Below are 25,470 nucleotides of genomic sequence, written 5' to 3' on the forward strand. Positions count from 1 at the left end.
ATCTTTCGATTTTCGAGATCTGGTAAAGGGGAGATTGATGTGTATCTTTTTATGTTCAAACATGGGTCAGATTACTATGTGCTTTTTTGTCACGATCCCTTGTCACACCTTGCCATCCATGTGTCATCATGCATGAAGTTGTAGATGAATCACTGTGTAAAATATGTCACCTGCTATCAATAGAATGTGCCGCAGCATTATTATCTTTTAGATACCCTAGTTATTATCTACTAATTAAGCAAAGGAAGCTAAAAATTGAGCCAGTAGAAAAACAAAAATGCTCAACAAAAGATGTTTTTCATTCTTGAAAGTAACACGGGTGGTGATCAGGTGGCTGATAGTGAGTGAGTTGGGGCTGGATGGTCCATGTTAAGTGGCCATCAGGGACATTTTGTTGTTCTTAGGCAAGATAGTTTGCCGTCACAACACCTCTTGATACAAGGAGGACTGGATGCAAGGGTGTACATGTATATGTTGTAGTTTAAACATAATGTATTTTAGGTAAGAATGTCTTAAGGTGGCTCTAAACGGTTTCCAACACTTAGATTTTGATGGGTCGTTATAACCACTCTTTATAACTTGATGCTACAATCATGGTACCTAAAAACTGCCCAATCACTGGTGAACACGTTGTTATCATTTTCGTGTCACAATAGGTTACCATAGCAACAGTATGACCTCCTCAAAAAACCCTTAATTACTGCTTTAGGGGTTTATAATTCAAAAACGGCACGGTGAAATTTTTTTATATTATCAACTTTTGGTAAGCATGATGAGACGCAACTTTTGGCAAAGTTTAAAAAAATTCTGTACATGGGGTTCAGAGCCACCTTAATTTTTCGAAAATGTAAGGTGGTTCTGAACCCCATGTACAGAATTTTTTTAAACTTTGCCAAAAGTTGCGTCTTATTATGCTTATCAAAAGGTGATAATATATGCCGTTTTTGAATTATAAGCCCCTAAAGCAGTAATTAAGGGTGTTTTTAGGACGTCATACTGTTGCTATGGTAACCTATTGTGTCACGAAAATGATAACATCGTGTTCACCAATGATTAAGCAGTTTTTTGATACCATGATTATTGCATCAAGTGATAAAGAGTGGTTATAACGACCCATCCAAATGTAAGTGCTAGAAACTCTTTTGAGCCACCTTAAGCCAGGTTATTTTGTTTGAACTTAGCTTAGATTTTGCAAATAACTTAATTTTTTTCTTCATGTTTGGGGGTTTCTTCAAAAGAATAACATGCCCACCACCCACCTCCCTGACTGTCCCTAACCCTACCCTACCCCTAAGGGGACACCAATAATAAAAAGGACAGGGTTAACGCTGTTCATTGAAAACTGTGAAAAGAACCCCTAAGAGGTACCAAGATCCTCATCGTTTTTATATGGAAGTCCACCCAGTACCCTACCCAGCCAGGATCCCATTTTAACCCCCACTCTTTTACTTTGTACTCACCTAGATTCACCCAATCTCTGACTTTGTAGTCCACTTTCATCTTCACTTGGCTATGCAAGCAATCGTTACAAATTTTTGAATATTTAATGGCCTAATAAGTTATTGGTTTCCAGACTCCCCCAACCCCTTTGATGAAAATTAGACTAGTTTGAATCATCCTGACCAAAAAAGAAAGCATTTTTAACTACAACATATATACATGTGTACCAGTCTGCCTGGTGAACTGTGGAACTGTTGGGCACTTTGGATAACTGCCTTTGGGGAAGCAGTTACCTGTTGTGGACTAGTGTCCAACTCTAAGGAGAGTAATCTTGTTTATGGGAACTGTGATGCAGTGTAAACTACAGTAGCCCGGTACCTGCCCGGTGAACTGTGAAACTGTTGGGCACTTTGAATAACTGCCATGGCTTTTCGCTTTGCTCCTCCATTTTGGTAGCTATAGGAAAAGCTCTCTTTCTTTTGCTGTTTTCTACAAATCTTAGTAATTTCCGTAATTTTTAGTGATTAAGTAAAATTTGATAAGATATCTAGCCTCCTTTGTCCTTTAAGTTTTGAATTTAGCTTTTAAATTGTTCCTGAACAGGTGGTTCTTCTGTTGGAAAAACATGTTTGTTTAATAGATATTTTGAAGGACCAGCTGGTTTCAGTCCTGATACTTTGCCCACTACTGAAGGTGAGATGCATGTTTAGTTCTAAACAACATTATTTAAATTGAGTAAGTTTAATTATTACATGACCAAGTTAGTCCAGTCAAGGCTAATAACCAAAACTAACCAATTAGATTGCTTTATTGCTGTTCCATATTTTCGCTTATGGCTTATCTGTTTATAGGAAATAACTTACATGTCAGAGCTTGTTAATCGTTTTCTTCCAACTTTTCCCCGTTTTGCCTCGCGCTTACGTGACCAGAGTCACGTGGACACGAGGATATGGAGGGTTTTTGCTGTATTCCTGTGTAAGGATTCTTCCCATTCCGATCCTAATGAAGATTTCTGTGTAAGGATTTTTCGCAATTCTGATTGTATTCTGTTTTCTTGACATTCTGTTAACAGCATGAAAGCATATCATCGCATCACGCTACTTGGGTTAAACTCAGAAGCAGGTCAAATCACTCTAGACAAATCACACGGAACTGATTCGCGTTGACTGGTTTTTGACTCTTCTGTATCATTTGAATCCGTGAAATGAATTCGAGCAAATAACAACATATTTAAGCTTAAAGTTGGCTTTCATTACAGAGCCACGTAAAGGTCCCTGAAATGGAATCTATTTTAGAAAACCCTTTTTAGTGCAGAGTGCACTTTTGGGATGGTTATGGGAGCTGCCTGCCGCTAAGGAACTAAGGGACTATGGCGCTAAGGTGTAAACTTTAATGTTTGTTTAATTAATTAATTTCAATTAATTAATTAGTCTAGAGGCAAGGAAGTAATGGGGGTAGGGTGGGAAAGGTACATGTGTACTCTACGTAAAACACATTTCATCGCCGTCACTTAGCTTTGAACATCGCAAAGCTATATATTTGTTTCAGGTAACCCCTTGCTCTCCTTGTGGTACCATTCTCCTTAGAACAAAACTAATTTGTCCTAAACGCATGCGTAGATTAGTTAGCGTTCGTGGCTTCTATATTAGGTGAAGGACACATTGCATACGGACGCATGCGTTCTAGCATCGCTAGTGTTATACACTATCGTTCCACGCGGTGTTTTATATATCATGTCATGTGTCCAAGGACGGCAGTTATTTTTCAGGTAACGCTAATTGTCCCTTTTTATTGCAAAACTGAAACGTTACTGTGGCTGCGTAGCTTTTAGAATTACACACAGGTCGGTTCAACAAATATCATCTGCTGTTTTCGATCTACAATAGTGTGCTTGTCAGGGTTCAAATGCATTGCTTCTCCTTAGCGGCTTGTTTATTTCTTGCCTTAATTGTGTCTGTAAGAGAGACCAAAAAGTTCCCAAGTTAGTGGCTTTAATACTCCGTAAATTGTAAATTTGTAACAAAAGAAACCAGGAAAATGCTCAAATATTGCTGCAGACGCCGTGGCACCTAATGAAAGCGCAAATTGATTTAATCAGTCTTTGGGGAGACTCATTCATATCGGCCAAGTAGCGCTGTTTATCTTCAATACTTTTCGTTGAAATGCTTCTCAGCCATCAATATCGTTGTGTGTTTATTTTGAATTGTTTTATTGTTAACAACAAAGTGGCAACAGAAAAAGAAAGTGGTATTTCGTGACTATCTGATAATTCGATCCTTGAATGCACGGACATTTCTGAACGAGTTCTTGTGAACTCCTTGGTGCTCCGTGGGTAAACAAAGTACATTTACATTTACATTTTTTTTACATTTAAATTAGTTCTTGTTCATCGGTAAAAATTTGCATTTTTAGTAAAACAACATCGTTTCTGTTCCGTTTCTTCATCACCACATCAGATATTTAACTTTCTTTCATTTATCTCCAAAAAACAAGGACATCTTCCGTATGTTTTGGAGAAAACAAGGGTTTCATATTACATGCCTTTGCGAGGAAAACAAAAGTATCAAGTTTCAAAGTTGGCGTGAAGAGCTAAATTGTCACATTTGCTGCTTCAGCGTATTATTGAATTTAAAATGAACGAAAATCAACGTAAAACACCAGTAGTAATTAATTTGTGCGTAAGTTTTGGACCTTGAATGAAAATACAACCTTGAAACATACACACTGCAAAGGGGAAAAGCCGTAGCAGACTACCAAGGTAGACACAAACCGGAAGTGAACCGAGCAGGGGTGAGTACTTATGGGACTTCTGTACCAGAGCTATCAATTACGCTCTGCACTAACTGAGATTGTCTCACGAGTTGATAAAGGGTCGTAAAAGCTGAAGTCTCAAAAAACTAAATACCACTCTAACATGAAAAAAAGTCTAGAGATGGAAATGAGCCGATTAAAACTATCATATAATGCGCACTTTCTGAAAATAAGCAAACAGGTGTAAAACAAAACAAAACAAAACAAAAAATAACTGTCAATAAGGGCCAGATTGTGTCAGATCGAATTGTGTTCGTAAAACTACTGGAAGTGAAAATGCGCTCCTGTTTACTTTAGCTAGCGTTACACTTGCAGGAGTAACTGCAGAATACCCTGCCACATCGAGCCCTTCACTGAAAATGGGTGACTACGGTTATGCGCAATTTATTTGTAACATGAATAAATTATATACTTCAGTTTGAATTAATGAGTTTCTGCGTACTGCGTAGCCGGCTACGAAGAATTAAGTGACAGGACATTCTGCCGTGAAGTCCGCTTAAATTGCACTTGTTTAGTTTGGTAGTGGATTTCCTCGCACTCTAAAACAAGTGACACGAGGCTGCCCAAAGGGCCTTTGATTTTCAGTCGTTTAGTGTCTATATTACCTTTCGAGGTTTTTTCTAAACAACTGGACGCTCTAAGAGCGTTTGCTCGGGCTTCGTACCACAGTATCAAATCGTACCATACGAAAACGCGTATTGGACATAATAAAAGCAAATTAGTTCGTATAGTGTGATCGTCCGGGTGAGTGTAGTTCTGAAAAGAACTGTTGTTGGTGACTGACGTTTCGACAATCTGAGCGGAAGTCATCTTCAGAGTCAAGTGAATAGTGTTTGTCAGTCGATGATCTTTTAAGTCTGGTCCGTTGAACGTGATTGGTCAGTATAGCCATGATGGTATTGGCTGAAAGACTCGTGTAAAGTTTGTCATCAGGCTTCAAATGCTCCGACTGCCAGGCTTCCTACATTGGTGAGACTGGCAGAAATCTTAACACGAGACTGACTGAACACAAACGAGCCACGAGAAATGGTGATGCCAACAATCACATTGCTGTACATCATCAACTGACAAACCACAACATTGACTGGGACTCTGCTCAGTGCTTAACCTACAGTACAAACTATTTTCAACGACTGACTCTGGAAAGCTGGTACACTAACCTAGAACAAACGCCTCTTAACAGATGTCAACAACTACCGGCGCCTTACAAACGACTTATCCACGACAGAAACGAAACCGACAAACGGACTTCTAACAGACCGACTTAACAATACACGGACCAAAACCGACCTACTTGACTAACAATAGACGGATCGAAACCCACCAATGACTGATGACAAACTTTACACGAGTCTTTCAGCCAATACCATCATGACTATACTGACCAATCACGTTCAACGGACCATACTTAAAAGATCATCGACTGACAAACACTATTCACTTGAGTCTGAAGATGACTTCCCCTCAGGTTGTCGAAACGTCAGTCACCAACAACAGTTCTTTTCAGAACTACACTCACCCGGACGATCACACTATACGAACTACTGATACTCCTGGGTTCAAGCCATTTACTGTGAAAAGCAAATTAAAGAATCAGGATATTTTAGCACAAGAGTTCCGCTTAGATATTTACTATTCAAGTTGCTTCGTTGAGTATCCTCCTCATCCTGTCGCAAGTTGTGAGTTTAAACCATTTTGGTTCACGAATGAAGCACAGCTGTCTACGCATTGATTGGGAAGTTGTTTGCAAAGAATTTTCGAGGTCTTTTTACAATTTATGGCGATTACTTTGCTCATGCTAGCAGAAATTGTACGAAGTTTGTTTGCTGGTCGTGGCGATCCGGGTAAATTGTGTAGCTGAACATCTTTGCCGTGTTGGGATCTTAAACCCTTTTCAAAAGTCATATCTCCTTTGGAGAGCGAATAATCCCTTTCGAGAGAGCCAAAACGAATCATGATAAACTCCTTCGCGAAAACAACAGTCCTGTGACTAGGCTCAAATTGCATTGCACATAATTTGCATAAACTTTCAAGTTGTGTATTTTGCCCGAGGTATTTTGCGGATAACTTCCCAGAATTTGCGACCCTTAACGCAGTTTATGAAGAAATATTCAAGCTACATATTTTTATTGAAACAAGGCAGGAGTATTTTTAAAAAGGACTCTCATTTATAAAGGAAGATGCGGCATTCTGTTTTGCTATTTATTTTGGTTTCATGCTCGTCTAGTTCATGTCACGCAACATGATTTTCTTTTGCAGTCAGACAAAGTTTTTCTTAAAGAATTGGCGATTGCTAAGACTGCTAAATATATTTGAACTACTGGTGAAATAACTGGCTAAACTAACGTCAATGCAGATTTTCCTTAGGACTTGGCAAGAACATTGGTTCGTCAATAATCCCGCACAATTCCCCGCACAATCGAGGGTTTAATTCTCCCGCACAATGTGCCTCTAAATTCACACGTTATTTTTTTTTCTTGCACCCTACTAGAAAGCCAACTAACTTGGAGGTAAGATATTTAATTCAAGTTACCGGAAGTCTTATCTTTACAACTTTGGAGATCGATATATTTTGCGCGGTGCAAGAAACAAATCGCATGTTTTTAATGAGCTACGAGTCCAAAAACGTTTTCCTGTTTAGCTCGTTTTATTGCAATATGATTTGCTTTACTGCAATGTTCTAAATAATAACAGCAGTAGCCACATACCGTCATTGACTACCTATTTTTTGCCAGTGTTTCGTAGATTGAACTCATACCGCAATCGGCTCAGTTGTTATCTCACGAGAACGTTTCGAGCGTGAACTTTGCTTACCTGGCTGGTTTTCAAGCAATATAATTCGTGGACCGACCCTTTCTGAAAACGATCGACATCTTTGTATGTGAAATGAATGTATAAGGCGCGATTCTTGCCAAAACTTTCTTCGCAAAACACCGCATTCTGTCACGAAGAACGAGCAATCTCGCCTTTCTCGTCTCCAGTTTCCGTGGTCTACGCATGGAACGCCTGGGACCATGACCCCCCTTTTGGCGACCAAAACGCTAGCATTTTAAGACTCGGGCTTTCCTACGGAAGCCCGAGTAATTATGACATTTTTAGTAAATCGTTTATTAACCAAGTTTGCTTGGTACCATACTAGGAAAATATCGGTCTTTCATTTTTTGGTATGGACCTCACTGCGCTCGGTCTGTACTGTCGCGATCTTGAGCCGATATTCCTTCAGTATATCTTCCGAGCTCGACTAATGAGATATTCTGACCCCACCATATTTTATATAACGAGTTGAATAAATATTGACTTATTAGATCTTTTCCACTTTAATTTAACTGTTTCTAGTTTGCACTTGGTTAAGGCCAGCTTATCTCGATCATGACAGAGCAGTGTACCTTGCAATAAGAGACACTTCTGGCATTAGAAGATTTGGCTATACTGTTGGCGTGTTCAGTGCAGATGCTGTTATTATTGTGTATGACATAACACAGCAACATTCACTTCGAATTGCAAGGGAATGCCTTGACGAATGTCGGAGGAAGTTCAGTCCAAATATTTTCAAAGCACTTGCAGGAAACAAAGCAGATCTTGTTAGCGACAGGAAGGTGACGTTTGAGGTAACTTGTGTTTGTAGCCATAGCTTTACGTCAGGTGTAAAATCTGCAGTTATATTATCAAATCCAGTTCTGTCACACCGTAGGGATACAAGTTCTTGAGGAAATCCGTTATATTAATTTGCACATACATTGCATTACATCGGTCTGATTTTTTTAATCTAATAAGTTTCCTAGCTAATCGGTATCAAGTTCCATTACAGGATTTCTACCTGCGATCTGCCACGGCAAATATAGACAGAGAGTTCTCATTTTCATCACGCACCTCTTGGTCTTCCACACAATAAACTCTATGACTTGCTAGACGTTGCTCAGAGTTTTATTTTGTTCGCTTCCAGTTATCTATGAGGCACCGTTTGTAAATTTTTCATTTATTTTACTTTTCGGTCGTTTTTCGATTGATCTCAGTGTTTATCCGTTGTTTTTTTTTTTAAATTAGTGTTGGTTTTCTTTTTATCATAATTCACTACTGACCGTCCCTTTTCACACAAAAAACGGTTTTACTACAATTGGTTATTTGTTAAAACCCAACGTACAACATTTGGTTATTTCATAAAACGATTCATCTATGTATTGGTTTGTCATAAAACCATTCTTATATGGTTTTGTTTTTTGATAAAACCAATGTTGCGTTATTTAGTTATTTGATAAAACCAATCTTGCGTTATTTGGTTATTTGTCAGAACCAGTTTTGTGTTGCTTATATTAATTATTAGATAACACCATTGTGGCGTTACTGAGGTCGTTACTCGGATATTTATTTGACGAATTAAACCATTATTTCGTTTCAGTGTTGAAACTTTTACCATCGTATCCCCTGAACCTTTGTTTTGGGGCATCTTACAACTAAAAACCCTTTGGCCTGTCCTTTTTACGTTTTGAACGATGTTAACGCTATTATTTCAAATAGCCAAATTTAATTTTATGAAATTGGTTATTTGAAATAACCTTAGTGTCAACTCGATGGGCTCAAATGTCGCCCAGCAGTATTGTAACATAAAGAAGGCGCTTAGTGTTTGCGTAGAGTTTGATCTCCGCGGTTGAGTAAATATGGCGTACGGATCAGGTCAGAATGCGAGGTTGTGTACAGCCGTTACAAGAGCAATTAGAGAAGCCATATCTGTTGAAGAACTGATACAACATCATCAGGGAAGAGTTTTTTCTTATAATCTATTGATCGTTATTCAAGTAGCAAAGGACAGCATTTTCGGCGTGGGGCAGCATTTTCAAGGCCGAGGTCACAGATTTTCACCATACGGACCGACTGTAAGCCGTTAAATAGCTTATTTATTTTTCCTTATCTTGTAAAGTGGAGGACAAAAGTTTAAGACCGTGGGTAGAGATTTAGAAAAATCCGGACCGCGCTGAAAACCAATCAGATTGCAGGACTCGTTACCTGTTTGTGAATGGATGGTCAGTAATGAATAATCATAAATAAACAAGTTATCACGAAAATATAAACGACCAAAAGTAGAATAAATAATTGATCATTACAAACGGCGCGCTATGGTTATCTGTGTACAGTGTACCTGTGTAAATCCAGTTTCCCTCCTAGGCTACTGAAACTACAGGTTCAGCTCATTGAACAGGGTTTTGTTTCTTGAATTTGACTGTGTAGGATGGTCAGTCTTGTGCACATGACAATGATGTGGATCTATTTATGGAAGTGTCAGCATTAACCGGTGAGAATGTGGAAAAGTTGTTCTTAACAGTAGGTGAGTTATAAAACGATCTGGTTTTGTTTTACTAAATTTTTGGTAACTTTTGTTCACCTTCATCATGGCTACAATGTTAAAAGGTTCGTTACTGCTTGTGCTACAAACCTTTGTGCTGTCGTTTTTAATTTGAATTAGAGATGCGTAAGCGCGAGGGAATGTTTTACCCTCGTTAACGTCATCGTGGCCCTAACTCCGACACGTAACTCCTCTTGTGGTATTTGGTCACACCTCGTTCGAAGACCCGGGCATCTATCAGTTGTTTATCCCTGGACTCAGTACGTTGTTTATTTGCTGATTCGCTGTTGCTCGCATGTTTTGCTCCTTGCGAGCTCCACGAGCGCTTACGAGTATTCTCCATAATCTAGGCGAAGAAACAGTTATAGCACCTCACTTTGTATACGATCCCTAGGACTTGGTTGATTGTTGGTCGGTCCTTGGGCGTTTTATGAGGTAATGTTCTTAGCGGTCTATAAGATAGTCAAATGTGAAATTTTTGGAGGACGCAACCCAAACGATCAGATGCACCCTTAACATAAGGAAGCACCGCAAACCCCAGTGACCTCTCCTGTGACTGTCTGGGTTTGTTTTATTGTTGAGACACTTCCTTAATAGTCAGTCAGGACACCAATTCGCTTTCAAATAGGTTAAAACTTGTTTCTGCTCATTTGTTATTAGTTCAGGACGTGAAGTTGGCGTGAAGTAAGTTGGCACTTTTTTGTAATACGGAGGTCCCGAGTTCAAATCTCCTCCCTTCCACTAGATGGATTTGTGTTTGGTGGTCCCAGATTCAACTCTTCCACGCTTTGTAAATAGCCAACTGCTCAGTCTCCCGCCAGTTTGGATTTTTAACATATTTCAGTTCAATTCACAATATTTGTTTACTCATTTCAGTGTCGTTAATTAGCATAGGAGTGCTAAAGACTTTCACACTGTAATAAAGTGATTTATTTTATTAATTTGAATTGACCAATCAGGATTCAGTAGGGCCGGGGAAAACCATTGTCGATGTCAATGTTTGTTAACAGGAAAGGCTTTGAAGTCGGGAAACTTTTCTCACTAGAGACAGCGTCGAATATTAACATAAAGAAAACTATAACTTCGAAAGCCACAGCAGATTGTAAAAAGTGAAAAATATGCAAAATTTTGTGTCTCCAAGCTTTTAATTTGGCGCCGAAAATCAGCTTTCCCCGGCGTGTCCGGCGACTCGCTCTTAACTCGCCGAGTGTCGCCAGATAGCATTTAGTTGTGCTATTCTGAGCAAAATATGTTGCTCCTCGTCAACTTAAGGTATCAGTATACCCCAAACAACCATCATTCGTTTGCGCCGCTTTACGGTCGGACATTTGACGAAAACTCCAGTAAAGTATATATTTTCTGAAAGTTTAAGAATTGTAGATTACGAAAGTATATTTATTAAGATAATATAAAAAAATATATAGCGAATATGGCGCTCTATTTCCCAAAGTACAGAGGTTCACTAATCAAGTTCGTTTCCGATCGGGTTTGAGCGAGAGGACAGGATTAACATCGCTATGTCTTCTTGACACCTTTCTTAAAAAACGGAGTCGAGAATTTTTTTGTCGGGTTTGTTTTTGACACGCAGTTAAACTTTGAAAGTTGATAAAACATGCATTGTCTTCACTAAAATAGTCATAACTTTTGAAAGAAGCGAAAACTAAAAATTTCCCGACACCTGTTTTTTTTTTTCTTGCCTGATTATCGGACAACATTCTCTCCAAATTTCAGCGAAAGACCTTAAAAACTCGCTGGAAACGAACTCAAAAGGTGTGCTTTACTCGCTGAATTTTTTTTTTTGAGATACGAAGGAAAATATACTTGAAGGCGTTCTTGCGGTGCAATGAGATAATTACACAAAAGGTGTGAAAATAATGACGCCTTGATCAATAAAGTGAAGGCTCATTTTACTTTACCAATGGAGTTCGTATCAATTACAAAGCGGGCTCAAATGTGGGTAACCCAAAAACACTGACCCCGGTCCGCGGACCCCCACTACGGACTGGGGTCCGCTAACTACCCTACGGACCGGTCTACGGACTACCCCTACGGACCCCCTCTACCGACCACCCCAAAATAGTGTAAAGATAATAAATATAGATTTCACTTATGGGTTGTCTAATAGATTCATCGTGTCGGCGAAATTTCGAGTGTTAAACTGTGCAAATGTAAGAGACTTGGGTTTTAACACCCCCCTCCCCCCCCCCCCCCAAAAAAAAAATGCCTAAAAGCTGTTTTCAGTGTAAGGAGATGCCGATGGCAAAACGAACGAAAGTTGTAACCTTCCATTCATAGCTCAATCTGGCTATGTAAGATGCGTTTTTGAGTTATTTAAGCTTGTTTGTATCTGTAATTCCGCTGAGCAGATTGTGAAGCCTGGAACGAGTTAACGAACCCACGGGAGAATGGGCTAAACAAACTGGCAGAGGGGAAAGAGCACAAATTTCGAGGCTTCCCAGAGGTTTTCTTGAGGCTACCCGGAGGCTTCCCGGTCTTTCATATACTGAATGGCCACACCGAAGGAAATGGCAATGTGTAATGATATAACTTGCGCCCGAGCCTGAACCCAAGTCATTTATATTTGCACAATGTAACGTTTGAAATTTCGCCGACACGATTTTGTTTTTATTCTATTTTGGGGGTGGTCCTTAGAGGGGGTCAGTAGGGGTAGTACGTGGACTGGTCCATAGGTAGTCCGCGGACCCGGTCCGTAGTGAGGATCCGCGGACCGGGGGCCAGTGTTTTCGGGTTACCCCTTTAAATGTTGCCTCCAGCGGGATATATCCTTTGCAAGATCTGAATCCCATCGCTCGTGTACCCAGGCTAGTAAGAAAATATTTTTCGGTTCTGTTTCTTCTTTTCGATCTGTATAACGCATTTGCTTGGAGATGCCGTAGGCAATGAAAGAGCGCACTCGTAAGCAACATAAAGGAAACCCACGAGATACCGATTGAGTTGAGATGTTACCGTGACCTCTTCGGACGGCGCCAAGGAAGTAATGCTAAGAGAATGTCAAATATCTTCCTCGTCCAGTGCAAGAAACTGCTCCTGCTCGTAGCAGGAGCCTTTGTCGCTGGCCAACTAAAGCATCGGTCCAATTCTGATCGATTGTTTTGGAAACATTTCTGCCCTGGCATTTTGCTATGTAGTAATTTCTTCGCACTTGCAAATGGACAAGTGAAGACATCGACGACATATTTAAGCTCAAATCAACAATCTACAAACGGAGAACACTCAGAACAGCTCGTCGACTACCAAACACAAATGTAGGCAATCGTACTACGCGGCAATCTGTCACGCAACTTTTTATGTACTTCTCGTGACAACCCGTTGAAAGCTATCAGTTAGAGGTAATGCAAAGAAGGGTTTTTCGTTCATAACTGCTTAGAGTCAATCTTTTTTCATATAATTTTTTTTTTAAATGAAAGATCGCAATAAGATTTATCGGAAAAAGCGAAAAACAATTTTTCTGAAAAATGGTCAATTTTGGAGTATACTGGTACCTTAAACTTAAGGTTCTCGAGTGAAGTTTGAGAAGAGGCCAAAGCAACTTTGCCATTCTCTCTATTTTTGTTAACTCCGAAGAAAAAGACTATTTTAAGGGCAGCTTGTTTTTGACTGCCGCTCGTAATGCGGACGTAGCCACTGTATGCAAGGTATGTCACTAGCCAAATTATAAAATTTCAGTACAGCCTAACCTGTGACTTTTAAAGTTGTACCACCCTTGACTTATGTCTGTGCTCCAGCTCTTTTGTGAGTTGGCGAAAAGTGTAGTGTTAAACGCATCCTTATCCTGCGTCCTTAACCTCACCAGAGTCTTCTAAGACTGCTTTGCTTGTACCATTTCTCCAATTCCTTCAGATATTCTTTGGATTGATGGCAAGGAGTCATTGTTGTAAGGCCCGGATGTGAAAAGCATTGTAAAGTCTGACACTTGTCCTGGGTCGCTGTTCCATATCTTTGGCGAACACCACATTGCTGGTGCGGCGCAATTGCTTTTAATATTCTGCTGCTTAAGCTTAAACCGCTGACATGGTTTCCTCGTGTCCAGTAAGGATTTAAATAGTACTGAGGCATTATTGACAGTGCATGTTTTGGTTTTGCAGTTTTGATACTGCACATCAGAGAGAGCTGAGTCCTAAATTGACAAAAGAAACCTTAATCTGAAACAACTGAATGAGGAATTATTATTTTTTTGTAGCGGAACTGTTGGACATGGAACATACTTTAAGGAAGACAATTCGTAAAGATAGCAAGGCTTTAAATCTGGAAGGGAAGAGATTGTTAAGGATTTCAGATGCTGTCACAAAACTGACGGAGGTGGAAATACTGAATCTTTCACACAATGAGCTCGCAAAGTTACCACTTAGTACAAGCAACCTGTCAAACCTTACAAAGCTGAATTTGAACCACAACAAGCTAACACAGTTTCCGGAAGTTGTTGTCGCCCTGATCAACCTGACCCACTTGTTTTTGAATAACAATGAACTTTCAACACTATCGGCAAATATGACAAATCTGGAAAAACTAGAAGAGCTGGGATTGAGTAATAACAAAATTAAAAGACTCTGTCAATATATCGTTGATTTAAACCATCTTAAGAAGCTGTCCGTGACAGGTAATCCCCTGACATATGAAGAAATTGGAAATCTCATGAGGCTAATGGATTTGAAGCCACAAAGGATGTCAATAGACATTACAGGTTAGCTTAAAGCATAGCTAGTTACCTTATGCCGTGCCCTGGTGCATCATGACCTAGTAACATTAAGCTAACTTGACTACATACTTCTTAAATTTATTGGTAATGGGCCAATCCTAATAAATTATCCCGCCGAACCTTAAGGGACTAAAACAAAAGAAACAGCTTATTCGTATTTCAATCTGATTGTTATTTCTTTTGTTTTAGTCCCCTAAGCCTTGGAGCCATGTTAGAAATTTACAATTTTTGCTTATAGACCATTTATTATTTAACGTATTCTGATGTGGAAGCGAATAAGATACGCAATTATGATCGCATATTGTGCTTCTTTGTTACTTACTTTTTCAAACCTCTGTGATCAAAATATGCAACAATAACCAATTTCACCTTGTTAATTCCTTTCTGATATACAGCCTGCGCAATAAGAAAAATCATAGCATGTTCTTACAATTACACCTACAGCTCCTGTAGAAATACAAGCGCAAGGAGATGTTACAAAGCTGCTCTATGAAAAAGCGCTGAAGGATGGATTTGTAAATGTTTACCGTGGTAGAGTATTATTGGTTGGTCAGGATCGTGCTGGCAAAACAAGTTTGAAGAAGTCACTCTTAGGTTTACCATTTAACCCTAAAGAACAGAGCACTGAGGGAATCGAAGTTGATCCTTCTGTCTGCGAGATTAAAGTCGATCAGGTAAAAAACTGGAATTCCACTAGCGAGAATAAACCAAGTTTGGCGGAATTTTCTGAAGACATATCAAGAATGTTAGCTGAAAAACAATATCACTGGATCCTCAACGAAGCAAAGGAAGACTCGGAAATGGAATCAGATCCAGAACTGACAGGAGAAGAATCAACAATGGAGGTGGGGACAAACAGCTCGGAAATAAATCAGGTTTGTACGTTTAAGTCTGGGGCCACTCTAGTTTTAAAGTAAGTGGTATGCTTAAGATTAATTGATAAAGATACTCAAAGCTACCAAAAAATTCTGATTTTGGTGGCTAACGATCATTAGTTCCTTACACTGTACATGTAGAAGAGGTTGAGGAGTGAGCAGTGTATAACAGTACTGACACTGGCCGGCCAAGAGACAAGACATTAATTATTAAGTGTCGTTTTAATTTCTTGATAGCTACTTATCTACTTAGCTACTGAATTCAGTATCCGCTAAGATAACTGAGATAGATAAGGCTAACTTATTTATTATGCAAAGTGAGTCCCTGTGGGGACTTTTTCAGTTCTCCTACGCTATTTCTCAGATATAAATATAGATACTGCAATAAGCAGGTCCTAATAAGACGACAATGCTACCTCTTCAAAAAACTCCATTTTAGGTTGCTCAAAGTGTTGGCGCTCTCAAGAACTCAACCATTTCCTCGCGAGAGAGTAAAATGCGAGTACAAACTGTAGCAAAAAATACCGTCGGTGACGTCACAGATGACAGCGGTGTAAGTTCTGGTAAAGATTCGACATTGATGATGGATATAGTCTCACCTACAGAAGAGGTCCTAAAACATGCGTATCGGCGGTTGAACAACATGCTTAAAGGCGTGCATGGTGATGTTAAAAAGGCTGATGAGGAGAGAGAAACTATAGTTACTGTAGATTTGTGGGATTTTGCCGGACAGCACCTGTACTACGCTTCTCACCCTGTGTTCCTGTCATCACGTGGAGTGTATGTCCTGGTGCACAACCTCAGCAAGTCACTAGACGCCCCAGCCCAGCCCTGTGTTAGACAAGGAACACGTGATAAATTATTGGAAAACCCAAACAACGAGACAAATCTGGAGAATCTGCTGTCATGGCTAGTAACAATCCACAGTATCAGACCAACAGGAGATGAAATGATTGGCAACTCAGGCGGCATGCTGCCATATCTCCGACCTCCAGTGTTCATTGTTGGCACACATGCTGATAAACCATTCGAGGATATCGAGGCCACGACATCAAAAATACAGCAAGGAATATCTGGTAAGGAATACGAGAAGCATGTTATCCGGCCATATTTCAGCATTGACAACACGCTGGGCGATAACTCATGGTTATGCAAGATCAAGAAATGGTTTGCAGGTAAAGGATTTTTTTTTCTTTTGCTGGACCGCTGATTCAGCTTACTGTGAAAAGACAAGCTCTACAAGACTTTTAGCTAACATACGTTCAAGGCTGCATTTGGTTTATGTATAAAAACCATCAGTAAAGTAAATTGGTAAAACCTGCGGGATTTTATCAAATACTAGCCATGCCTTTTATAGAATTGACGTTGTTTTGTATGGAGGGAACAGTTTTAATACATCGGGAGTATATATTGCGATAGAGATAGCCTTGGAGAGGTTTACATTGTTTACATCCTCTGCCTAAGATATCTCAAAAGGTTCATGGTTGGGTCCTCGGTGTAAGGACCATTTAGCGTACATTGTTTGTAAACGTTTAACAGTATCTTTCCTGAGCCATGCTCTTGAATTGTGGCGAAAATAAGCACAAATCAGCAAACGTGTAAAAAAAGACACAGGTGATAAGAGCTTCTCTGTAACAACTGCCATTCGCCTGGGATCTGAGTGGATGCTGAGCGTCTTGTTACTATTTGTAATTTCAGGGCAGGGGAGTGACACTGATGTTGCCAGTGGTGATGGAATTCATGCTCTTCGAACCAAAATCATGGATGTTTTGAGACAGGAGCCATACATGGGGGAGAAGACACCAGTCAAGTAAAGTGATATGACAAGAGAAAGAGATCTTCACACCTTTGCAATAACAGCAGTTGCACAAGAGGCCTTTTAAAAGGATTTAATTTCTTTGATCTCCCATTAAAACCTTTTTGGGTTTCTTTACAACTTAATTGCTTGTGAATGTCTCTTTCTTTTTATACATCTCATTTTATGCCCTTTCATTTACTTCGTAGTTTTACACAGGGGTAGTGTACAGTTAAGTGTACTTAGTGTCCGTCTGTCTGCCGTCATTTTATCACAGCACAACTAGTGTTTCCATTTTCCCTCAATCTGTTCATTACTTTGTAGATACCTTATTTTCTCGGTTAAACGTCGTGGCGTTCATTTCAAAATTGGCCTTGTAGGTTGACCCGACATTCAGTTTTTGCTGCATTTTTTTAGCGTTGAGTTTATTAGCAAGGGTTTTTGTTTATCATTTTGGACAGCCACAACCATTGTAGCTTAACGTAGTACTATACCTCGAAAAAAAAAAAAAAAAAAAAAATGCTGGAAGGGCTTATTTACAACTCTATCTTAGAGAACCGACATTTAATTTAGAAAATATGACACTCTCCTAGGAAAGAGGTTTTCGAACATATATACTTTATTGGTAAGTGCATTCATTGAAACATCGAAGAGATTATTTAGGCTACATCAGTTTAGAGAAGCAACAAAATACCCTCCAATGAATTTATGAAAGACGAAGTGCGCGTTCTTATCGAGAAACTAGGATTTTTGACGAGCCATGAATTACATTTGATTAAACTTAAAATTTCCAAGTATTACATGGGGATTTTTCATGTACTTTCTTTCGAATTTTACGGGGAAAATATCCGTAAAAATCTTTCGATGGGAATTTTCCATTTGTTTGTCATCTTGATAACATATAGCATTTCCCAAGATTTTTTTCTGTGAAATTTTCCCATGGGAACTATCAATTATCCCTTTCATGGAATCTTCGAAGCCCATATTTTGGAATGTCATCTTTTTTTTCCGGTTAGGAGATTTGAATACAACATAAACTTTATTACCAAACTATGAGAACCCTTGGTTACAAAAAAAAAAAAACAAACAAACAAAAAAAAAAGCTAATCGAGTTGAGTGAAATGAAATAGTATTAATTATTTTATGTAAAGAAGTTGATTAGCATTACAGCTTAAGGGGGATGGGGGGGAGTAAGGAGACAAAATAAGGCCAAAAATGGAAAATGTAACTAACTGTAACTAAATAAGCGCAGTAAATCACTAAATACCGAGGAATAAAGTAAATTGGCAATAAATAAGTCACTAGTAAGTGCCAGGTAAATGTTGGTAATATGGTTGTAAGATGTTATGTTTGACTTTGTTTTTAAGAATTTTATGGGGGAAATGATTAATACTTGAATACCGTTTTAAGCTGATTATTTATTTATTTTGTTTGATTGTTCTTTAGGTGGTTCAACTTCGAAAAGTTCGTTGAAGCTTTGGTAGCTGAAAATGTCTATTACATGAATGTGGAACAACTTCAAACGTATGCCAAAGAAGTGTGCTTTATCGAGGATGAAGACCAGTTCTACGCCATGTTGCATTTTTATCATGACCTCGGAATGATTGTAAAGCACCGCAGTACTGTCATACTGAAGGCGCAATGGTTAATTGAGCTATTCAAGATGCTGATAACCATACCACCCTTCAACAAAGCGGTACGAAGACGTTATGCTTTGCACTTAAAAAGCCTATCTTCTATACGAAACGCCTAGCGTATTCCCCAAACAAACTCTTGGTCATATGGACCTACGTATATTTTTATTGGGGACAGCTTTTAAATGAGGTCTGTTCCTCTGTGTGAAGGCAAGGGCATTAGCGGTGTGAGTCACTGAAGTAGCTTTTTACCATAGATTAAAACTACGTTCAAAGAAAGTAAGTCTCAAAAAGTAATAGCTTAGACGTGGTAAAACCAAAAAGCTGCCGGGATAGTTAAATTTAGCAAGATTAAGGTAGATTATGAAAGACGGACCTGTAAAATGCGGGCTGAGGTCTTAAGATGCATCATACCTCAGTGACATAACTTTTTACGAGAGGCGATTTCCGTTTCTTTTCTCTTGGTCTTTTACCGATGCTAGTGAACATTCATGAGACAAATTACAGAACGCAAGGTCCAGCAGGGTTGTAAAAATAATCCCTCAGAATTGTAGTATAATTATGGCCTCGCTAACCATGAGTTTCGCCATAGGTCAGATATATAGCACTCAGCTGATAACTTGGAGGTAATGGGTTCAAATGCCGTCGGGGACTCAGATTTTCTCTTGTCACATGTTCGTGACATGTTGAGCTTGGTTTTCACAAATCTCCCTTTGCTTCATCAAAAAGGAATTGTGCAACGTAAGCATGTTTTGTTTGCTGTTAGGATCCCGCAGAATCTAAGTATTGGCTGGAGGTAGAGACAAGCGGTGTCCTCAGCATGGAACTTGTTGATCGTGTCTTTTCCAAATTCATTCAGCAAGGCCTTGTCAAGGAAGACATCTTACACATGATGGAGCGATTTGGTTTGATCGCAAAGTTCTCAGCTTCGCCAAGCGATGTGAAGTACTTTGTACCCGCTCAGCTTAAGTCGCCACCAGAAGACCTTGGTAAACTGGAGCCATCGCCCACCGATCCTTGCCCGTTGTATCTTCATTTTGTGGATGGTTTTGTTCCGCATGGATTCTTCTCTCAGTTTGTTTCAAGATCGATATCTTGGTGTTCCAAGATTGGATCCGTACAACCCCCAAACCTGTACCGGGATGGAGCTTGGTTTGTTGTTGGTCGACAAATAATACATGATATGATTCTGATTTGCAAAAAGAAGTTCATCAAGATTTCCCTCAAGCAAAGAGCTGAAGAGGAAGCAGTTCCAGTTTCGACATCGCCAGAAACAGCAAGAAGTGTGCGATCGTTTGTGGAAGACACTTTACAAGATTTGTTGAAGCAGTTTCAGTACCTTGGTAATCTGCGGTACGAGTTCTGTGTTGCATGCCCCTACTGTCTGCAGGGACGTCAAGTTTGTGCAAATCACAGCCAAACCTTGTGCACACACGAAGATTGTTTGCATCTCCTTGAAATAAAACAAGGAGGACGTTTGATCTGCATGAAAAGCGTCAGTGGCAAAGTACTCACAGTTCGTGGTTTGGAAAAGTGGTACCCACAGAGAACAAGCCAGGTATGATTTATGAATAAAAAGTAATGTATTTCACAAGTAATAACACCAGTGGTTGACATCGTAGTTCAGCATGGGTGTTACAAATTAAACGCAAAAGGTATTATCTACCTATATCAGGTATTATTAAAAACTGGATCGTTGGATAATTCAATTCGAGAGTTTTTATTGGCTTCGCCATCATGAGTTATAAGCTATTATACCATGCTCTACAAACACGGTAAGCGTACGCGGGATTTTTTGGGCGTTTTTTATTTTACTTAAGCTTTCTATATTTTGGTGGCGTTTCGAATAAATCAATTAATCCACGCGCGCTTGCTGGATATGGGACGATTATAGCCAACTTGGCGCTACGCGCCTCGTGGCTAATACGCTGATTTAGCAAGAGAACGGGACCGTAACTTTACCACGTCGTGCGTAGTACAAATACCCAAACACGGTCAAATTAGAACAGAATCCAGGTTATTTCGCGCGCCCTGCAGTCCTCATCTGACGTTCCCGTCGTGTTCCTAAATCAGCCTAATATCTCATATCCAACGCGCGTTCGTGGAATAATTGTTTAAGGACGGTGCCTACTTTTCTTAGTGCGCACACGTTCTGCGCATCACCCAAGCCATGGTTTAGCTCCACGCGCGCGCTGGGGCTGACATTGACACAATCAACTACGCTATCACGTACACGCCTAAAATGAAAGCAAAATTTTCCTGCTGTGACCAAGTCTAGTTTAATGAACCTGTACTTAAACCAGGAACACCAGAATAGCAGCATATCGCTAACCACTAAGTGTTTACGTCTTCCAGCGGAAAACCTAGTTTTTATCTGTCGAAAATTATACGGAAATTCAACTGTAAACATGTACCTGCAGATGGCGTAGTGCGCGCGCAAAACAAGTGCGAGATACGCAAATGTCTTACTTACTGAGGAGGTGACAGGAAAAAAATGTAACGGGCACCGTAAAAGTTTTCAAAAAACTTTAAAAAACGCGTGGTTACCCTCACATTTTATGTTGTGAAATGGAAGTGGCAAGTCTGTTCAACACGTGATTAGTTTCTGGTTGTGAGCAAAAGGTATTTAGACTGTATTTTAGCTGAACCAGAGGGAGGCTGTCAGACACGCTAAAAGCGCTTTTGCAACGATTTTGTTATTAAAAACATATCAAAAATGTTTTTTTGTTACCATTTGCCATGTAGTTTAAAGATCTTTTTAATTGTGTTTGCTTTTCTGTATGTAAAGGCGAATTCTATGGAAATCTGTGAAGAAGTATCCTTTCGTTCTTTTTTCAGGAAAATGCTGATGTCAGCATTTTTGTTGAGATTCAAGGCTAATTATCTCGAAAAAAAAAATGCGTGGCTACCCCAATTTTTCTTTGTGGTTTCCAATAGCCCTTGCAAAGATCTACTTTTTCCGCGTGGTCTTAACCTGGCGCAAAAACCTTTGCTATGAGTAGGCACCGTCCTTAATAGTCGTCAACATTACTTGCCATTAGCGCAGCATTCGAAAGGAAGAATGTGACAGTTATTCAAACAGCTATAGATCTGTTAAGACCGCCATCAACGGTCATAGGATTTCCCTGTCTTCTTCACATCTGGCAAGCTACGGATAAAACCATCGGTGAAAATTCCGCAGTTAACTTTTACCTTGTGTTCTCTTTGGTTTTCGTGACGAGCAGCCCAATAAACCAAGTTGAAAAAAAAAGTGATGCATACTTACATTGCAAGATAAGTGCATTTCATGTCCGCTTACAATATATACCGAGACAATTGGCTGCGATGCATTTTTATTAAGACGTTTTCATTTTCTTGCAGGATTTATGTCTTTCCTCTGTGACCGGAACATCTCAGGGCGAGCCAGCACAAGATAATCCAGGGACGTCCGAGAGAGTTTTAAAAGTAACTCTCTTAGGCAGTGAGTGGAGGTCGAAAAAAGGAGGCTTGTCAACCGTAAACAGAAAGCTTGCCTTCCAGCTGGCAGAACACATGGAAGTAGAAGTCACTCTATTGGTCCCGCCGTCAGCCTGCTCTGAGGAAGAAAGGATAGACGCTAAGAGCCACAACATTGCCATTAGAGAAGCAGAGAGACTCGTGGGCTACGACTCCCTTGAATGTTTGATTGTCCCACCAGAAGACCTTGCCATTGACATCGTTCTGGGTCATGGAGCGAAGCTTGGTAAACAAGTCCAGGTCATTAAAAAATCGCACAGTTGTAAGTGGGTCCAGGTAGTGCATACTGCACCTGAAGAACTGGGAATGTATAAGAATTATTCAAAGGCGATTTCCAAAGGTGAAGAGAAGCACAGAACAGAGGTAGACTTGTGCAAGTTAGCAAATCTTGTTGTAGCTGTTGGACCCAAGTTGAAGGACGCCTACACTGCTTACCTGGGATCTTGCAAAGAACACCAAGATGTCATTCAGCTGACTCCTGGTATTTTCAGAGAATTTTCAGTCGCAAGGAAAACCACTGAGGAGAGCAAGAACTTTAGGGTGCTGACCTTTGGCCGCGGTGATCAAGAAGACTTCAGTCTCAAAGGATATGACATTGCTGCTAAAGCAATAGTTGAACTGAAGGATAACTCATACCGTTTGATATTTGTGGGCGCACGAGATGGAAAAGAGGAGGACGTCGCGGACAACTTGCTGCACTGTGGAATCTCTAAAGATCAACTGGTCGTCAGGAAATTTGTGCAAAGCAAGGAGAGATTGAAGGAGTTGTTTTGCGAGGTCGACCTTGCTATCATGCCGTCCAGGACGGAGGGTTTTGGACTGACTGCGCTGGAAGCCTTGTCTGCTGGTCTTCCCATTCTTGTGAGTGGAAACTCGGGTTTTGGAGATGCACTGCGTTCGTTACCATTAGGCAAGCCATTTGTGGTGGAGTCAGCCGAGCCTAAAGAGTGGGCCAAGGCAATCACAGCCGTCCGCCTGAAAGACCGAGCAGAGCGGCTGCAAGAGATTCAAAGACTGCGAACAAGTTACGAAGATACTTTCAGCTGGGGGAAACAGTGCGAAGCTCTTGTTCAAAAAATGTGGCGAATAGTTCATGGTAAGACTTTCAATGGTGGCGTAGTTTGCTCTTAAGGTCCAATATCAATTCATTTTACACAAGACATTTAAGGGTAGTCGCATGTAGAGGTTAACCGGAAATAATTTACACCACTCCTGCAAAGAAGTTATAAATTTCATACGTGGGAGAAGTCTTGTCGTGGAAAAGAAATTTATGTGGAAGATGTGAGGCGCTTAGTTTTCCGGCGCCAATGTGCTGAAACGTTTATCAGAGGAACGAAAACAAGTCCAATGTACTTTCTGTATATACGAAGACGATTATGTTAATTTTTCATTTGAAAATACAAACATAAACAACAGTTATCCACTGGATAGTGATTTAACCGGTGGATAGCGTTATCTGCCCTTTGATCAACTGGCCCCCGTTATCAACATTTTTCATAGTTTTTCTTGAACTGGAAGCAAAGTTCAACGATCTAGGGATAACACTCGTTTTACAAGCGACTCCCTGTATCAAAGATTTGCCAATCCTGTGTGAACAGTATCGGTTCTGATGGCTAGTATCTTTTTCTTTATTATTGCTGAGAAGTTTTGGTTTAATTTGGACTGTCAACAAGTTATTCGTCCGCTCAAATGAAATCTTCTTTATACAAAATATGTACAGTCGTTAGTGGCAAATCTTTGTTGTAACTTATATTTTCTACCACTTCTTTATTTGTTACATACACTGTTTTCTCTCACAGGTTAACAAGGCTAGACCGCTTCACTGTGGCGATACATGACTCAAGAAACTCCTGAGGAAACAATGAACTGTTGCAACTTCTTAAAACTGAAGGAAAAAATGCGTTTGAAGAACTTTATGTTACCTTTACATGCACATTGTGTAGCACAGGTATTATACAACTAGGAAATTAGTTTAAAACTGAGCGTAACTTGTAACATCAACGTCAGTTGAAGCCCGCCTCAAGACCTCTCCGTCAGTGCGATCAACTCATTATTACGGGCACTTTTTTTGACCAGAAGAAAACGCTTAGTCAGTCATTTTCTTGTTTTTTTTTTTGTTTGTTTGTTTGTTTTGTTTTTTTTTAAGAATCCCTCGAATACGACCACATTATTATGTAGTTGTAGTGATAGTAGCGGGATTCCACTGTATGACCTCAGTCTTGGAATGCTGAGATGTTATCTTTCAGAAGTAGCTTACAGTTTTACGGTTCCCAGTTTTTTAAATAGTCCGTTTTAGCTTCCAGTGCTACACAAAGTCTTTGCAAAACATTCCAAAAGACGGGTGCTTTGATAATATATTTTTCACGCAAAGTATTAATACTTTTCAGTTTAAGAATATATTGTATAGTGTAGCTGTCGCTAAGAATTTAAATTTACACTCAGTGTTTCGGAAAAGGTCAAACATTTTCAAAAAAGACCTACATGTGATAATGTAAAAGACAATTATATTACTCCAAGTGAGAAACAGAATCAAGTATAAAATTAGTTTTTGAAAAGAAATTTTGAAGCAGTATGGTATTTTATATCTTCAAAAAGTTAACCTGTAAATATGTCCTAAAACTTAACCTGTTTAATTTTTGTAGGAGTCTCCAATTAACCCTGTAGTACAAGTAAAACTTGAGCAGGAACGTGTCCAAGTAAATTGATCGAAAGACTGATCAATTCATTTAACGATCGTCAAGGTCGCCCAGGACCTTCACCCATGAATAAATTGATATGATTTTTATAAACCGAAATCCTGGAAAAGGTGTCGCCTTTTGAACATTTTTTTTTAATTCTCTGAAACATTTTTAGAATTTGAATTCGCTAAGAATTAACAGGAATATTCGCGGATGACTGTTATCTTCCGGGCACGTCGAGTGTTACCGTGATACTTAAAGCTACTAAAGTTAGAAGTACGTAAACTTTGATTTTGTACCCGAAGCTTTCAGCTCCAGGAGCTTAGTGAATTAAATTGATTTATAGTGTAGATTCAAGTTACAAGGTAAAAAGTAGGTTATGGGCACTTCAAGATTACATAGAGAAACAGTAAATATTAATGGAACGTCCAGTGGTGTTATAGTGATAACGGGCGGAGTATGGAAAGGTGACGAGAAGCTCTAGTGTGCTGGACTCGGATCGAGCGGTCCTGGTGCGAGGCCTGGCCGGAGTCATTGTGTTTTTCCTGGGCAAGACTCTTCTAGCCTGCGTTGCAGCCGGACGTGTCATAAGATCCCCGATATAGTCCGTCTGTGAAACGGCTCCCAAAAAGCTTATTCTGATATCCCGCATGGATACACGGATCTGTGTATCCGTTTCTGATTGGC

The 25,470-nt window shown here is 39.7% G+C and overlaps 1 protein-coding gene across 3 annotated transcripts in view; it reads left to right on the plus strand.

Moving 5' to 3' along the window:
- The window catches only part of LOC149104825 (uncharacterized), a 33,387-nt gene extending 8,173 nt beyond the window's left edge, over positions 1 to 25,214 (plus strand). The window contains exons 3-13 of one of the 3 annotated variants that reach the window (XM_089270782.1): positions 2,044 to 2,133; positions 7,588 to 7,859; positions 9,475 to 9,571; positions 13,791 to 14,291; positions 14,751 to 15,181; positions 15,621 to 16,356; positions 16,880 to 16,991; positions 18,423 to 18,672; positions 19,377 to 20,168; positions 21,971 to 23,201; positions 23,905 to 25,214. In XM_089270782.1, coding sequence (XP_089126908.1) covers positions 2,044 to 2,133; positions 7,588 to 7,859; positions 9,475 to 9,571; positions 13,791 to 14,291; positions 14,751 to 15,181; positions 15,621 to 16,356; positions 16,880 to 16,991; positions 18,423 to 18,672; positions 19,377 to 20,168; positions 21,971 to 23,201; positions 23,905 to 23,909 — 4,517 coding nt within the window. In that variant the 3' untranslated portion in view covers positions 23,910 to 25,214. Of the gene's footprint in view, positions 1 to 2,043; positions 2,134 to 7,587; positions 7,860 to 9,474; positions 9,572 to 13,790; positions 14,292 to 14,750; positions 15,182 to 15,620; positions 16,357 to 16,879; positions 16,992 to 18,422; positions 18,673 to 19,376; positions 20,169 to 21,970; positions 23,452 to 23,904 lie in introns of those variants that run through there. The other 2 variants (XM_089270781.1, XM_089270783.1) reach the window with 2 other exon arrangements.
- Positions 25,215 to 25,470: the final 256 nt, after the last annotated feature.

Source organism: Orbicella faveolata, unplaced genomic scaffold, assembly GCF_042242905.1.
Source record: "Orbicella faveolata isolate gen_17 unplaced genomic scaffold, um_ofav_v1 contig_34, whole genome shotgun sequence".
Lineage (NCBI taxonomy): Eukaryota > Metazoa > Cnidaria > Anthozoa > Scleractinia > Merulinidae > Orbicella > Orbicella faveolata.